Genomic DNA, 18,084 nt, shown 5'->3' with positions numbered 1-18,084 from the left:
TAGTTACTTTAATTCCCAGACATCTTAATATATTATAGTAGAAAATGTAAGAACAGCTGGCCCACCGGATGCTTGGAACCTTTCAGGATTAGTGTGTATATGTAGTTTCTGTATCCTGTAATACTTCAGTTCAAATTATTTGTAATTTCCATTTTGACAAGGATAGATTTTCAGTGAACCTTGATCCAGTGTTCTAATTAGCACCAGCTTTGGGGAAGTTTCATGAGTATCTTCAAGGTGCTTTTTGGGATAAAACAGAGGTAAAGAAGTGTGTTTGTATGATATGGGGGCAGATTATGGTCTAGTCTTTACCTTTGAAGTTTTACTCAATAGGTATAAAAAAATTATAAGATATTTAGATCATTATTAGAAATGGTTGTCAAGACTTTCTACAAAAGTTGTAGTTATGAATTAGTATATATAAAGCTAAGTGTATAAAGTGCTATTTAATTTTTCTTTTCAGCAACTGGCTGTGAGTGCAGGATACTTTTTTAAATGTCCTTTGTGCAATGATAAAGAAGTATTTGTGGAAGAAATGCAAAATTTTGGTATTTATGTCCCTGAAAAGTAAGTACGAAAATTAGAATATATCGCAAGATGAAATAAGGTTGTATACATATCTTTACTTTAAAGCTAGAGATGTGATCATTATGCTTTTTAAATAGCCCCAATCAAGATTCATTGTATCATTTTAAAATACAGTACGGAATTGTCTACAAGTCCTTGGATAGTTTCTCCTTAGCATCCTTGATGGCTGCTTAACTTGTGCAAGTGCCTGAGCTTTGCTAGGGCAGAACAGTATCTCGTCTATGGTTGAAAGATTACTTTTTACTTTTTGCTTTCTAACCTCTTCCGTCCAACATCCAGTAGATATGTTTTCACTAGTCAGGTCATATGCAGGTTAGCTTCTTAAGAAAAACCCCATTCTGAATTTTATGGTAGTTGGCAGATATGACTCCCTCTGTCCATCTTTTGATTAGACTGGGGAGGGTGAAAGTTAGAACATATTTGTAAATGGTTCTGTGATAATGTGCCACCATGTAAGCTGGTCATCCTGTTCCCAAAAATGGAAATCAGAGCTCTTAATTTCCTAGAGTAAGGAAAGCTGTACTCTAGCACAGGGCCCTGTGATCTTTGACATCTCATTTGTGACAAGGAATTTATACTACACTGTAAGATATGTGAGTTGGCCCCGTGGTACCTGCTCATGTAGGTCATTCAGTCTTCATTACATAGCTGAAGAAGCAGATCCACAAACTATCCATTGAGCTTAGGTGCCATTGTATAACAAACCTGAAGCCTTCTATCAAATTGCACCTTTTAACTAACCTGCATTTGTCCTTGGTGCTTAAGGAAAAAGTGACACTGATTACTGAGTGAATTTGTTGGTTTGCAACCCCTCCCTCACTTGCTGCTAGATAACTACTACCTTGTTACTAAGTTTCAACGACCAGATCAGAAGGTATTTCCAAATATAAGACAATTTTGTACTGTATTTGTGAGAGACATTATTGTAACTGTTATGTTCTTAGGTACTTTCATAATAGTTTTGATGCTTAGTTTTTAACTAGTCACTTAGTGAGGGCTGCCATGGTATCCAGAGACACCAGTGGCTGTGATTGCCACGTAACATGTTGTATTGGGTTTTTGAATGGCGGGTTCAAAATTGAGAACATGATTGAATAAAGGAAATTGAGAGGAAAATTAGTCAGATTATTGTTTTATAGACACATTTCAGCTTGAAGTGAATTAGTAATGACTGTTGTAGAATTGTGATTCAAATGACTAGTGCCTGCACTATATAGAATTGTGACATTCAGTGACATGATTACCATCTTCATTTACAGAGATGCGAGTTGGGAACTTGAGCCAAATGCATACATTGAGTTGGAACGTCCAGTACGTTGTGATGCGCCTAAATGCTTTTGCCCTGATGGCAGGAAGAGGGATGACATTGGAACGTAAGTTTGTTAGGAAAATCACTTTCATAAGGCTGTAAGTTCTATTTTGTTCATGAAACTTACCTGTCAGATATATATATAGCTGTATTTTCTGAAGTCCGACAGAATTTTAAAAACTTCCGACACACGCAGTGGTCGGCCAGGTGGTTAGTACCCATTCCCGCCGCTGGGAGGCGGGTATCAGGAACCATTCCCATTTTCTATTCATAATTTTTCTGTCGCTGGTGCTGAAAACACCTGTTTTCAGTACCTCCGTCTTAGGATTTTGGAAACTTCATTGCCGCTAAGTATCCTAATTGTCTTTTGATTTATTTACTTGGATTTGTGGGATTTGTGGCTAGGCATACGCTATCTTAAATTGATTTGAATTTGATTCATTTTTGCATAAAATATCTGAATCTAGTTAGGCTAGTTTCAGACGGGGTTGTCTGCAAAGATAGGGTGTGGCTACCGAAAGCTTCGGTAGATCCGCACTTGGTATGTACGAGGGGTATGGGTCTTGCTTCTTTGTTGAGATTTGTCATGTAAGGAGTGTGAGACTTTGTCTATTCCGTAAGGAAGACGTATGATTCGTATGTACGCAATTAATCAGTAAACATGTCTAATTCCGTAAGGAAGACGTAATGATTCGTAGGTACCGCAATTAATCAGTAACAAAAGTCAGGGTAGTGAACCTGCTAACCTTCCTGTAGACTTTATGTTTTGCCTAACCTGTAGTATGGCCTACGGGCTATGAATATGTCTACGAGAGGTGCTCGCTCTCCTTCATTGCTGTGAAGTGCTTACTTCTGTAATTGTTACTCCTAACCCTGCAAGTGTTGCCTTCGGGCCCTAAGCAGTGTCTGTAGAGGAATTACCCTTTCTGATACTCTTTCGATTCGTATCTTAGAATCGAAAGTGCTTGCTTTAGAGAGTAAAAGTGAAGTGCAGAAGTGCAGTGATACCCCTTGTGTAGTGGAGGGTGCGTCAGATCGGCCTCGTTTCGCCTCTAGGCCGGGACCTCTGCTTGACTCCCAGGACCCGGGGAGGGAGCATGTCGAAAGCCTAAGGAGGGTTACAAGGAACCCCCACCGATCTGGCGTGCCTTCGGCAGTTTCTGATGAAAATCCCCAGACTGCCAAAGTGCGTGCGCGTGCACGAATCCTGAAAGATTGCTTCTCGTCCTCCGAAGCGTCCTCCCCATGCAGGGGTTGGAGCTTTCGGAAGGACTCGCGCCCTCTAAATAGAAGCTTTATAGAAGAGGACGCTTCACGTCCTCTCTCTCTCTCTCGTTATGCGTTTCAGTGAGAAGTAAGAAGGCGAACGTCGCCTGAACTCGTGTCCGTCTTTCCACCGAGAAATACGTAAAAGAAGTCATAGTAGCAGGAAGCTTTTGAGAGCGGACGCTCGGATGGACTCCAGGCGCGCGCGGGTGCACGCCAAGTGCGCGCCAAGTGCGCGCCAGTGGACGCCGAGCGCGCTCCAGTGGACGCCGAGCGCGCTCCAGTGGACCGCCGAGCGCGTTCCAGTGGACGCCGAGCGTGCGCCAGTGGACGCCGAGCGTGCACCAGCGCACGCCAGGTGTGTCGCCTGGCTGAAAGTTTCTGTTGAACTCTTCAAGCTCTTTGTTTCAGATATGGGCCTAAAGAATGTTTACCTCTACCTCCGGTGATACCTTCTACCTCACCTGCAAAGAATGTGAAGTAGGCAGTGCTTCGGAGGAAGTTTAAAGTGAACAGACAACTTCTTCTTCGAAACCCAGCAAGACATCGGGTTTCGTGAATTCAAGAGGTCTCTGTCAATTAATATTGCTTTTCGCATAGGTGGATGGAGTTAAGGAAAGCTCAAGGGAAGATCTCGTTTGCTCTACCGCAACCTTTGCCATTCGGCCAATAAATTTAAGTTGCCACTACCGCAGTCAAGACTTTGCGATAAGGCAGTTACGGGTTATGTAAGGCTCGACTCCTGCACGTCAGGACTCTCGGCAACGTTCAGTGGTATTCTTGCAAAGGCAAACTCATCAAAAGGACGCTCTTCAGGAAAGCGCAAGACAGGACTTCCTTTGCCATACTGGCCAATAAATTTTAAGCTTTAGCAGGCATTAGTTGTGATACGGGAGAGGAAGCTGGTTGGAGAGTTTCTTCCTCTTCCCAGGATAATTTTGCAAGCTTTTTAGCCCATCTGAAAGGGTTTTTCAGATGATAGATTTTGTTAGTTTCTAGTCGGGACTACGCTGCCGAATTGAACATCGTCGTTCTACCTGCCGTAAGCCCAGTCTCTTAACAGGATTCTTGCCCCTTCCTCGTTTGAGACGGGAATCGAAAAAATTAAATGCTTGACTCCCTGGATTACGTTTTGTCAATTCATGACTTTCCCCCATTGACAATATACTTTCGTTTTGTCAAGTAAGTGGGTATCCCCTCATGACAAAATATCTCTTTGTCCCGTAAATGGGTTAGTTCTCATTGACAAACATCTCATTAACTTGATATTGCGTAAGCGAATAAGCTCTTATTGACAAGATTCGGAAGAGCTCTCATTCGTCATTCGCAGACTCGTACAAGAAATAGACTTGTAGACTATGTCAAATGAACGCTTATGTCCAGTAACATAAGAAGCTTGAGCTGACTGCTTCGATTCTCTTAAGTTTTGTTCATGAAACTTGCCTGTCAGATATGTATGTAGCTGTATTTCCGAATTCAGCTATATATATGTCTGCCAGGTAAGTATGAACAAACTTTATTGTGATATAATTTCATATTTTGCCTTGCGTTATTTTACTTCTGGTTGGTTTCAAGTCATATACGCTTGCTGTAGTTACCTCTTCGGATGGCAACCGAGAGGTCTATTGTCTATTTTAAGGACATTTAATCGTTACTCCCTGCAGCCTTCCAGGAGTTTCCGATTTATCTTTTACCGTTGTATGGTAGTGTTCTGACGACACAAACGCATCTATATATTTAGCGTTTTCTGTTTCGCTTAAATATACCAGCTTGAGAGTCTTTCGGCCAAAAAAAATAAAGGACCTATTTTTTTTTTCTTCGTAGAATAGGGTAGCTGGCAACCCAGACATAAAGTTAAGAGACGACGTTCGTAAGCTGCTAGCTGCTGCTGTCACGCTGTGTCTGTCTTCCAGTCCAACCGAGCCAGTAACAGATCGGGCGCTGTCATGCGCCATAGGTTACGTCTCTCTCTCCTGCGGGATGACTGACTAACCGTATCTCCTGTGCTGGCGGTTACGTCTCTCCTGCGGGATTGACTGACTAACTGTAACTCTGCCCTACAATCACGGACTTTAGCCTAAGATTGAGGGGATTTCTTACGTGAATGAATAAACGTTGCATTCGTTTTTGCCTTACTATGTTCAACAGAGTTATCTCTTAATCCTTTCGGTGCTCGTTACCGCACGGTATAGAACTACGAGTCTACCGCAACATTGCACTTTTATATGCTCTCCTGCTTAGGCAAAGCGCAGCCTTATTAGGGAAGTAAGCATACTCGGGAGGGAATGGATGAGCTTGCTGGGACCATTTCCTTCCTGAAGAAGTTTGTTTCCCCGAATAGACTGCAATTCAGACCACAGTTTTTTCCTACCGGGAAACTGAAATATTATTCAAGATCTAGGAATGATTCTGAACATCGCTCAGTGCGTTTTATCACCTGAGGTGATAGAAAGAAGGTGCCGGACATCTGGATAGGGTTTCAGATGTCCTGGATCTTAATCTGAAAGAAGTAAAAGCGATTCGGTAGTCCCTCCAGTCCTCGTAAACGAGTTTTGGGAACCAGTGGTCCAGATCAAACTCTGATATTCCACAGCTCTCTCATATCTTAAGAAGTATCTTCTCTCGGTCCCTGTTCGAGTTTACGAGAAAGCCTATTATAACAACAGGCGTAGAATGTAACGATCCTCTAGAGGTTCGTTACCGGATTGCGAAAGTCCGTACGAATCGTCTCGATCGACGGCAGCAAACTATTGACTTCCGAGTGGAATCTTTCTTTAGAAGTAAGTTGAGAGTGTGGAGACTTTAGGGACGCCCTTTCATTCTTCTCTTCGATATGTTGAGGACGAAGAGGCTTCTTCTTCTCTGCTCCCTTATTCTCGATCCGGGATCGTACCATTTAAACGCCATCCTATGATATTGAACTGGGATGGATATTTAGTCTCTTTTCCCCTTTTTTTCAATCGCTTAGGAGATGTAATAAGAGGATTTATGACGTCACAGGGAGCGACAATTGACGCTGATTGCCCCATGTTGGCCTTCAGGATCCTGGATTCACAGAGGTCACATACTTCCTAGTTCACTTTCCAAGGACCTTTTCCGAGAGAGTCGGTCTACTCTAACTCGAAAGGTACCTATAACCTCTCCGCTCTGAGTCTTGACTACGTTCAGGGCTATCGAGATGTTGACAGGAATAAGATTACCGTCTTCCATTTCCGTCTGAAGAATGGGATAAGCTGGCAGTCACAACTATTAAAGAATACGCAAATATGTTGTTGACGGCCTTTGGGCTCAGAGATTTGCGTCTGTCAAACAACAAAAGCCCTTCACGATCTTTGAGTTCTGTGGAATCTCGAACCTCGCTCACCATCTACTTTTTGTCTCACCTGTTTTCTCGGAGTCAGACACTCGTGCGAGATCAGGCGACATATAGTAGCCCTGAGTTTCTTGTTGACGAAGTCGGTTGCGTTTATACACCCCCGATGATCGTGTAACATGAGACCAGGTTGGACTGTCAGGCATTCTTCCTTCGGGACTGAATCGCCTTTTTGCTCCTCGCTCCTTTCTCCTGGCACCAGAAGCTCGAGTCAGGAGTTGATTCGCTGACAACGTTGGGTTGCGTTGATACACCCCCAAGGTTTGCTTAGATTGAATCGCCCAGGCAGTCCAGACACTCATCCTTCAGCGAAGAATAGTGCCTTATGGTCTTCAGGGTACAGCCTTGCTGTCCTTGATTCGTCTGACTGGTCAACTGGTCGGTCACCTGACTTTAGTACAGACGGACTGACTGTGCATGTCCAGATCGAAGCTTTCAATATGGAACTTAGACGTAGTTTGAAGTTCTTGATGTCAAAGCATTCGAACCTCTCCTACCTGTTAACTTCTTGCATGTGATCAGGAAGGCCTTCTTCTAACCACCCTAGATACGACAAAGAGGGTTAGTGAGATTTTAAGCCATCGTCACAAGTTTTGGCTTTAGAGAGAACAAGGCGGTGTGCTCTCTAACCCTTCCGTTGTGGCCTAAGAATGGTAACCCGTTTTGTCCTTGGGCCAGGAGCTTGGAAGCAAGGATGGCACAAGTTAGTGGGCAGGAGCCAGAGAGAGTCCTGTGCCCTGTCGGGTCTCTCAAGTTTATCTACATAAAACTCAAGAAAGTCGAAGTCAATCGGGCAATCTGCAGTGTTCCGAAAAAGACCAGACTTGCCCATATCGAAGAACAGCCTGGCTTTAGTGTTAAGGAGTTCTTTCAAAAATGCTCCTTCATTGTGTTTGCACAAAGATTTGAAATCTTTTATCTGAATGCTCACGAGGTGAGGGCGCGGCCTCGGAAGCATTTCAACAGAGCATGGCACTCAGCAACATCCTGAGTACCATGTTTTAGCGAAGCAACTCTGTGTTCACTTCACACTCCCTGCGAGATGTGAAGATGGCATATGAGATCTGCTGCTCGCTAGGGCCATACGTGTCTGCAGACACAATCTTGGGGGCAAGAAGTACCACTCATCCTATCCTGTAGAAAATGGTTAGGAAGAGCTCTTAATTTAGTTGTTGAGTCGCCGACAACGGCGACTTCTTAACTCTTAAGCCTTAGTTAACACACCTTAACTTTGGCTAGGTTGGTCAGGTGGTGATATATATATTTATATATATATATATTTATTTTACTTCTTAGCCCTCATGGTATGGTCAATATGGTCTAGTCACGTCGTGGTCTCGCCCCTGTTGACAGATCATCTGGAGTGCACCAGCTATATAGGTCTCTACCTCGCTGGCAACTCTAGTAGCACAAGCAGACTTACGTGGCAGTAACCACGAAGCCAGCTATGCTAACAGGTGGAACCAAGATGTAAATCATCTGCATGCATTTGTTTCCCAAAATCCTTCTATTCTGTCCCTTCCCACCTCCAAAGGTGGGATTCAGCTATATATATATCTGACAGGTAAGTTTCATGAACAAAATGATATTGTTATGATACAATAAAGTTTGTTCATACTTACCTGGCAGATATATATAATCAAGTACCCACCCACCTCCCCTCAGGGGACAGTGAAATAAAAATTATGAATAGAAAATGGGAATGGTTCCTGATACCCGCCTCCCAGCGGCGGGAATGGGTACTAACCACCTGGCCGACCACTGCGTGTGTCGGAAGTTTTTAAAATTCTGTCGGACTTCAGAAAATACAGCTATATATATATCTGCCAGGTAAGTATGAACAAACTTTATTGTATCATAACAATATCATTTTTATTTTCTTACAAATACAAACCTTTCTGTTTTACAGACATTTCAATATGTTAGTGCAGTAAATAGCAAATCATTACCAAGTAAATTCCACTGTGATTACAGTTTATGTTAGTGAGATCTATTGAGTGGAGTTTCTTGCTTACTATGTGGTAGCACCTTGGTTATGCTGGTATTAGCCAGGATGTAGACAATTATCAAAGCTGGGGCGTTGAACACTAGCTCAGTCAGTCATTCCTATTGTATGATTACCTAATTGGATAATGTAGCTGATAAAAATAAATTGAAATAGATTAAACCAACCATAGTTTATGGTATATTTATGAAATTCCTTGAAATTATTATTATTTTGATTGATCACACTTGTTTGATCCTTGTATACAGGATGAAAAATGCACTACAGTCTTGATAGTAAAATATATTAAAGGCATGGATATTCTACCTGTTGTGGGTATTTTTTTATGTAATGCCCTAGATGAAGAGAAAGTTGTGCTGACCTAATATGCAAACAAGATTAACCCTGGTCGATTAACCAAATTCAGACATAGTACAAGGATTTATACCCAGCTTGTTGTAATAAAAGCATTGTCCAAGTAGGATGAGTAGTCATCAGTTGCCAAGAGATGGTAACCATAGTCTAGGGATGTCATGCAATTCCATAATAAATTTTTCAGCAACCTATGTGACCAGGTGGTCACTTCATCTTTTAAGCAGATGTATATTACTCAGCCTTATCTGTTGACCAGGAGTCATATGTGTGTGGCTTGTTCATGAGTGATACACTTAAATGAAAAAAATGTATTTTGTAAAACATTGAAATTTATTGTTTTCCTTCTTTGCAGGAGATGGGAGATTCTGCTCTGTTCACTATGTGGTGCCAGTGGTATTCACATTACCTGTGGGAAGCTTCGATTTACTTGTACAGAGTGGACCTGCCCCACATGTATAGAAATGTTAGAGGAAAGTAAGAAGAGAGCGAACCAAGAAGTTCGTGAGAGAAGACTTGTGGAGAGAAACAAAAGAGTAGGAACTGAAATAAGTGAAAATGAGACAGATGCAAAACGCACTGCATCATGTAGCGCAGAAGTAGTATATGAAACCCCCTCTAATGTGGATATGGAAGAAGCCGCTGAGGACTTCAGTACACCTGATAAAAGTTGTTACCTGACAAAGACTCAGTCAAAAGAGGGAAGTTTTACCATTTTAAGTCAATCTGGTATTGCAGAAACATCAGAACTTAGTTCATCCACTGATTCTGAAGAAGAAATTGTTGTGGATTTGGGGGAATACCAGGTTCCCCCCCATACTATAATTAGAGAGCTTGAAGAAAATGGGGGGGAACTATCCAAAAAACTTAAAAAGCTAAAAAATTATGCTCTAAGAGCTCAAGAAAGGATGATTGAGCTTCGATTAACTGAAGCAGAAATTGTGAAAATGGTCAGGGAATCTTCATTTCACAAAGATTTCACGCTAGATAAAGCAACAGTAATGACATTTTTTAGTTGTAGTTTACCATTGGACAAAATGGTTCAAATGTCAAAGATTATCCGAGCAATTTATTCAGTGAGAGAAGCAGTGATTCTTACAGCTCAGTCAGCTAAGACAAAGCCTCGTCGCTTCACTCGTAAGGCACGTCGTAAAATGAGGAGGCCATGTCCAAATACACCAAATATAAAAGTTACATTGTGTAGATCACTTCTTTCTAAAACCTTATGCCAGTGTGGAAGTGATTGCCGGACAACATCAACTGGAGAAAGTTTCTGCAAAAAGGCATGTGATGTCGATATGTCACAGGATGTCACCAAGCACAATGAAGAGTTAGAAGCATTCAATTCCCCAATTTGTAACAAGTCATGGAACTCTTTACTTGATTCACCAAACTCTGAACTGAAACTGAGTCTTACATTATCTCCTGATGAGAAGACACCTGTTTACCTGAAACATATGAGGTCTACAACCTCATATGAGGTGACACCACCAGCTATTAGACTGAGTAATGGAATGGACAAAGAAAATGATATGGAAGAACTTTCCAACATAAAAGGAGAATTAGTAAGTATCTTATGTTAAGTGTGTTTTACTTTATTAGTATACATTTGTAGCATAGTGATAAAGTTTTCAGAATACAGAACAACATGTAAGTGAATTATTGTATGATTATTTGTTTTGACAGAAATACAAACTTTAAGTTTTCATAAAGGAAGTTTCTTGTGGGCAGCACCCTTCCACTGCCACTGACTAACAATAAAAACAAAACTATCGGGCTGGCCTGTGCCCCCATGTGACCTCGGGTGGACCAACTCTTCCACTGTGTTCTGAGCTGTGATAGTATTTGGCAGTTCATCTTGTGTTCACCCATTTTGGCTGATTCTCACAGGGGACGAATTAGGCCACCTTAGGTCATTCAGGCCTACCCAGTAGTAGTAGTGTGTGTGTGTGTGCTTTTTTTTTTTTTGAAGCATGCCTTGTGTGAGAAACTCCTTTTATGAAAGCATGGGTACGTATCCTAGGGAAAATACAAATTGAATTTTTCTTTTCTTTTTTAATTGTCAATTTGCAGTCCACAGTGATGAAGTGTTGGTCAAACATTTATTTAAAAATATTTTTTTCTGGGATCAACCTGTGTCGCCCAGTGAAATGTTCCTATAGCACTCATTTCTAGGTATGAATAAATGCTAAATATACTAGAGAAAAAAGCCATATGGAATGCCAGAGAGTTACTACCTCTGGATCGATCACCCTCATAGGGTGTCGGTATAGCATCAGGGGTGAGTGGAAGCCACTATCAAATATACGTTGCCAATTAGGTGTCTCCTCTCTCAAAATCCCCTGCTAGAAAGGTGCCGTTACAACGGCTACCTTCCGTTCGTCACTACTACCTCTGCCAAGAACCCTCATTCCTTTCATAGCACTCGTAGCATGAACCGCTTTCATTTACACTTTGTTGTTATTTTGCTGTTTTTTGGTTACGATGTCTACTGATCTCCAAGAAGCATCTTCATCTAAGTTGAGTATATTATTTGTTGACTTTGAACGCAGTTAGGCAACAGTTTGCCCTTATTTGAGATGTTTAATATTTGAGGTGTTTGCATGGGAGCCGCCATGCTTCCTACCTTGTTTACATCAAGGTACCGCGTTACTCAGTCATCTCAACTTTTTATTTCAATGCATATCTTATTTTCACAACTATTGCACATCACAGTAACCGTTACTGTTGTCATGAAATTTTACCATTTTGCTCCTGATGTGTACCAATAGGCTTGTGTATCACTGTTTGAGCCATTACATTATTTGGCCTTATTTAGAGGGTTTCCCTCGTTAGTCATCCGTCCTTCATGAGCGATTTGGTTCCCTCACGAGAGTGCTGTTTTATTTTTCAAAATTCTACTTCATGCGTGAGTATTGTGTTTGAGGTGGGGTAGGCTAGCTAGCCTATCGCTACACCATTTATTAATTTTGGAGGTAAAGGAAAGCCCTCATCCATTCCCTGTGCTCATGCATGTTGTGTATGTGGTATTATTTGTATTATCTTATTATAATATTATATTGATATGCTATTATTATTTTGATGAGGTTAGTTAGGTAACTAACGAGTCGGTAGGTACCATTCTCACCTAAGTGATATTCTGGGGATTATATTGGATTATATTGGATTATATTGAATTATATTGGATAATAGATGTGACAAGCAAACCATGACAAGAGGACCTGATTCTACTATCTCTTACAGACTCCTCAGGCCCTCAAGGTCTATTCCGGGTCTTAACGAAGTCGCTGTTGCAGACCCTCCAATGCTATGTATATGACTTTGCCGTGGCCAGAAGGAACTGCAGGAAGCATGTTTTAGCTGATGCTTCCATCAGGCATGAGCCCAACAGGCTCATTAAGGCTCCAGTCTGGGGAGCCAACCTATTTCCAGATAGCATGGTGAATAGCATTCTGGGGGAAGGGGCCAGGGCTAACCAGAACCTTCGGGTTCACTGGGGCCTTCCTTCAAAGAGAAAATTAGAACCCTCCGGATCGCATCCCAAAGGTAGGAAGAGGCCTAGGAAGTACCAGTCCTTCCAGACCTCCCAGTCTCAAGCAGTGGTACAGGCAGTCCCTGTAGCCCAAGTTAGTCAGCCTTCAACGTCAAAGGCTCAACCTCAGCAACAATTTGTCTTGTTGCAGAGCCAGCCGTCTCAACAACCCCAGAGTTCGGCTACGTTTGTTGCATCCGGAGCCTTCAACGCTTCCTTTGAAACACAAGGGCGTTTCAAGGTTACAATAGATTCGCAAGGGGTAGCGGGCAAGAGGGGCCTTCCAGCACAGAGCCGGCGCCAGAGCCCCTGCTAGAGGAAGAGGTTTCCGAGGAAGCAGAGGAAGTAGGACTTCATCCAACCAGTGAGACTCCCCAGGTAGGAGGGAGACTGTACCTCTTCCGGGACGTTGGACGTTCAGCACGTGGACCCACAGTATAATATCAAAAGGCCTTGGGTGGAGTTGGATAAAAGGGCCTCCTCCACCAATCAGTTTCCACCAAATTCAAACGGCAGACCTATTAGACTACACCAAAGACCTTCTTCAAAAGAAGGTAATAAAGAAAGTCAGGCACCTGAAATTTCAAGGACGCTTGTTCAGCATCCCAAAGAAGGACTCGGACAAACGAAGAGTAATTCTGGACTTGTCCCATCTCAACTTATACATGCAATGTGATAAGTTCCGCATGCTAACCTTACTTCCCCGTGGGGCCGTCACCACCTCTATCGATCTTACAGATGCTTACTATCATGTTCCGGTAGCAAGGCATTTTTCTCCCTTCCTAGGCTTCAAACTAGGAAACCAGGCTTATGCCTTCAAGGTCATGCCATTCGGGCTCAATATAGCACCCAGAATATTAAAAAGATAGCAGAGACAGTAGTGCAGGAACTAAGAGCTCAAAGAATAATGCTAGTAGCTTATCTAGACGACTGGCTTATTTGGGCAACCAGCGACAAGGAAGCCAAAGTAATAAAATTTCTAGAATATCTGGGATTCCAGATAAACAGGAGAAAGTCCCACCTTGTCCCGGCGTCACGCTTTCAATGGTTGGGAATACAATGGGACCTAACCACACACAAGCTATCTATCCCGCCGGAGAAGCGCAGAGAGATAGCGAAAGGTACGAGACTATTCCTCAAGAACAAGCAGGCGTCTCGGAGGACCCAAGAAAGAGTCTTAGGTTCACTTCAGTTTGCTTCAGTAACAGACGTTCTGTTGAAAGCCAAACTGAAGGACATCAACCGGGTATGGCGGACAAGAGCCAACAGGAGGCTCAGAGACAAAATCTCCCGGATCCCGCCGATATTATGGAAGAGACTTCGTCCATGGACGAAAGTCTTGAGCCTGGCAAAGTCGGTGCCGATACGATTCCCTCCGCCGTCTTTAATAGTCCACACTGACGCCTCACTAAGCGGTTTGGGGGGCTATTCTCAGTACAAGAAGGTTCAAAGGACATGGTCGATAGCATTCCGGCAGCTCCCATATCAATGTACTAGAAGCCATGGCCGTATTTCTGACCCTGAAACGACTAACTCCGGCCAGAAATATTCACATCAGACTAGTCTTGGACAGTGCAGTAATAGTTCACAGCATAAACAGAGGAGGTTCCAAGTTGAGCCACATAAACCAAGTGATGATAGCAATCTTTTCGCTAGCAGCGAAATACCATTGGCATCTGTCAGCCACTCACCTGGCAGGAGTACGGAATGTTATCGCGGACGCACTGTCCAGAACAACTCTGGAGTCAGAATGGTCCCTGGACATAAGGTCATTCAATTGGATTTGCTGACTAATTCCGGGCCATCAAGTAGACCTGTTTGCCACGGAATCCAACCACAAACTACTGTGTTATGTGGGTCCCAATTTGGACCCTCTGGCTCACGCCACAGATGCGATGTCCATAGACTGGAACAATTGACGTTTTACCTATTTCCACCAATAAACCTCTTAATGAAAGTTCTAAACAAACTCAGATCTTTCAAAGGACAGATAGCTGTGGTAGCACCCAACTGGCCAAAGATCAATTGGTTTCCTCTTCTAGTAGAGTTGAGACTCCGTCCCAAGCGGATTCCCAACCCGAGGCTGACTCAAGTAGTACAAATGCGGACTGTGTCAGCTTCCTCAACAATTCAGAATGCCCTAACTTTATGGACTTCATGAAGTTTGCGGCACAAAAGGATGCCAATTTTGACCCACTAAACACTTTGTTCCTAGAGTCAGACAAAAGAGAATCGACGCTACGGCAGTATGATTCGGCAGTGAGGAAGTTAGCCACCTTTCTAAAAGACTCGAGGTTCAGACAATGACTACGAATCTGGCAGTTTCATTTCTTAGAACTTTGATTGTAAAAGGTCTAGCAGCTAGTACCGTTACTACAACTAAATCCGCCTTGAGAAAGATATTTCAGTTTGGCTTTAACATTGATTTAACAGATTCGTACTTCTCATCTATCCTGAGAGCTTGTGCTAGGCTGAGACCGGTAGACCATCCTCACACGGTCTCCTGGTTTTTAAATGACGTACTCAGGCTAGCTTCAGACACTGATAACGAATCATGCTCATATATAACCCTTCTCAGGAAAACATTATTCTTAGTGAGTCTGGCGTTAGGAGCCAGAATATCTGAACTCTCGGCTCTCTCCAGAGAACCAAACCATATTGATTTCCTCCCGTCTGGAGAAGTTCTGCTCTCCCCACGAAAATTCTTGGCAAAGAACGAAGACCCACAGAACAGGTGGTCTCCGTGGAAGATTGTCCCTCTTCCACAAGATCTGTCTCTATGCCCTGTAAATACGTTGAAAGCCTATCTGGACAGAACTTCTAAAAAGTCTTCGGGCCCCCTATTTATTAGAGAGAATGGTGGAACCATTTCCCTGAAGGCCATCAGACAACAAATACTTTATTTCATTAAACAAGCCTACCCGGATTCAGTTCCCCAGGTACATGGTATCCGGGCAGTGGTTATCAAAGTTAATTATTTTCATCATATGAACTTCGATGACCTTAAAAAATATACGGGTTGGAAATCTCCGACAGTATTTAAACGCCACTATCTAAAATCTTTAAGAGGCCCTTAAATATTTGACAGTGGCAGCAGGGAACATTGTCCCCCCCTGATACAGCCTAGTTATTTTTTACCTTTTGCCCTGGACTGGATTGAATATCAACCCACTCCTGTATTGTACATAGTTTATTAAGATTGTTTTGTATATATTAACTATTGTACTCCTTGGTGGTGGTATATTCTTGGTCATACCAGAATTTTGTACAGTTTTATATTTGTTATTGTGATGTCGTAATATTAACCCTTTACTGCCGACTGGACGTATTTTACGTCGACATTTTTTGTCTCGGGTGCTGACTGGATGTATTTTACGTCGACATACAAAAGTTTTTTTAAAAATTCGCGGAAAAATAATTTTAGGCCTACCAGCCGAAAACTCTTGAATCACGTGCCTTGGGGGATGCTGGGAGTTCACGGATCAAGGTGTTGTTTTGTTTACAATCGTTAGGCAGGCGCGCAAGCGCGAATTTCTTTCTTGCCGCACTAAAAAGTATCTGTGACACATCTCGGAAATTATTTTGTCACTTTGACAAAATTTTTGTACCATTGTAAATTAGCCGTTACATGAAGTATCATATATGAAAATGTGCGCATTTTTATGTAGAATACAACAATAAAATACTCATGATTGTAGCTTTTATCAGTTTTGAGATATTTTCATATAAATAACGATAATTGCCAAAATTTCAACCTTCGGTCAACTTTGACTCTACCGAAATGGTCGAAAAACGCAATTGTAAGGTAAAACTCTTATATTTTAGTAATATTCAATACCTTAATTTTGCAACTAATTGGAATTCTCTAGCACAATATTTCAATTTATGGTGAATTTATGTAAAAACTTTTTCCTTACGTCCACGCGGTAACTTCCAAAAAAAATCGTACATGCGATTGTGGTAATGTTTGCACCATTTTAAAATTAGCCGTTATATAAAGTTTTATATATGGAAATGTGCGCAATTTCATGCACAATACAACTAGAAACAACCCATGGTTGTAGCTTTTATCAGTTTTGAGATACAGGCGGTCCCCGGGTTACGACGGGGGTTCCGTTCTTAAGACGCGTCGTAACCCGAAAAATCGTCGTAAGCCGGAACGACGTTCTTGAAAACATGTCCACAGGGAAAATTTCACTACTAATTTGCAATTTTTCTTAGGGCCGTATCTCTAAAATTATCACTAATTTACTTTTTCATGTGCAACACTGTGTATTCACAAATTACTGTATATTTTCATTAAAATACAAGAGAGAGAGAGAGAGAGAGACGAGAGACAGAGAGATAGAGAGACGAGAGAGAGAGAGAGAGAGAGAGAGGAGAGAGAGAGAACTCCTTAGGTTTCAATAGATTGAAATGAACGTCTGTAGGCAACTTTTTCCCCCTCCCATAAATACATATATTTCTCCAGAGAAGAGAGACCTTACAGACCTTACATCTTGTTCGGGTTGCCCCAGGTCCCTCAGTGTGAGGCACCTCTAATGTCTACCAGAGAGTTGCTAGTACATCTTCCGGTATATTTTGCATCTTCCAATCTTGGATGGTCTGGGATGCAGTTTAGATATTTGTCGAGCTTATTCTTAAACACATCTACGCTCACTCCTGATATATTCCTCAGATGAGCTGGCAACGCATTGAATAGACGCTGCATTATCGATGCTGTGCGTAGTGGATTAATGTCCTGTGCTTTCCTTATTTTTTTCCTGGTATAGTTTTGGGCACTATTAATCTACCTCTGCTTGCTCTTTCTGATATTTTAGTTCCATGATATTTTCTGCTATTCCTTCGATCTGTTTCCAGGCCTGAATTATCATGTAGCGTTCTCTTCTCCTTTCTAGACTATATAATTTTAAGAATTGTAGTCTTTCCCAGTAGTCTAGGTCCTTAACTTCTTCTATTCTAGCTGTAAAGGACCTTTGTACACTCTCTATTTGTGCAATATCCTTTTGATAGTGTGGGTACCATATCATATTGCAATATTCAAGTGGACTACGAACATATGTTTTATAAAGCATAATCATGTGTTCAGCTTTTCTTGTTTTGAAGTGCCGTAACAACATTCCCATTTTTGCTTTACATTTTGCCAACAGAGTTGCTATTTGATCATTGCATAACATGTTCCTATTCATCATCACACCAAGGTCTTTAACTGCTTCCTTATTTGTGATGGTCTCATTATTAGGTCCCTTATATGCATATAGCTTTCTTTCTCTGTCTCCATAATTTATTGATTCAAATTTATCAGAGTTAAATACCATCCTATTTACCTCTGCCCAATCATATACTTGTTAAGGTCTCTTTGTAGAGCGTTTCCTATCTTCATCACAAGTAATTTCTCTACTTATTCTAGTGTCATCTGCGAAACTACTCACTACCGAATCCTTAACATTATTGTCTATGTCTTCAATCATAATAACAAACAGTATTGCAGCTAACACCGTACCTTGCGGCACACCGGATATTACCTTGGCTTCATCCGATTTCTCGTCGTTTGCAATAACTATCTGTTTTCTGTTGTGTAAAAATTCTTTTAACCATCTTCCTACTTTATCCACGATATTGTGTTTTCTAATTTTCTTCGCTAATATATTATGGTCTAC

General features: G+C 41.8%; 1 protein-coding gene across 1 annotated transcript in view; it reads left to right on the top strand.

Annotated features, from left to right (window-relative positions):
- Nucleotides 1-18,084, top strand: part of LOC135204004 (uncharacterized) — a 43,440-nt gene that overhangs the window by 10,334 nt on the left and 15,022 nt on the right. The window contains exons 8-10 of the mRNA XM_064233927.1: nt 464-567; nt 1,848-1,961; nt 9,248-10,457. Of these exons, the coding sequence (XP_064089997.1) occupies nt 464-567; nt 1,848-1,961; nt 9,248-10,457 (1,428 nt within the window). The remainder of the gene's footprint in view (nt 1-463; nt 568-1,847; nt 1,962-9,247; nt 10,458-18,084) is intronic.

Source organism: Macrobrachium nipponense, chromosome 44 (genome assembly GCF_015104395.2).
Source record: "Macrobrachium nipponense isolate FS-2020 chromosome 44, ASM1510439v2, whole genome shotgun sequence".
In the NCBI taxonomy this organism is placed as follows: Eukaryota; Metazoa; Arthropoda; class Malacostraca; order Decapoda; family Palaemonidae; genus Macrobrachium; species Macrobrachium nipponense.
The sequence above is the reverse complement of the archived record's forward strand: the minus strand, read 5'-3'. Positions and strand labels throughout refer to the sequence as shown.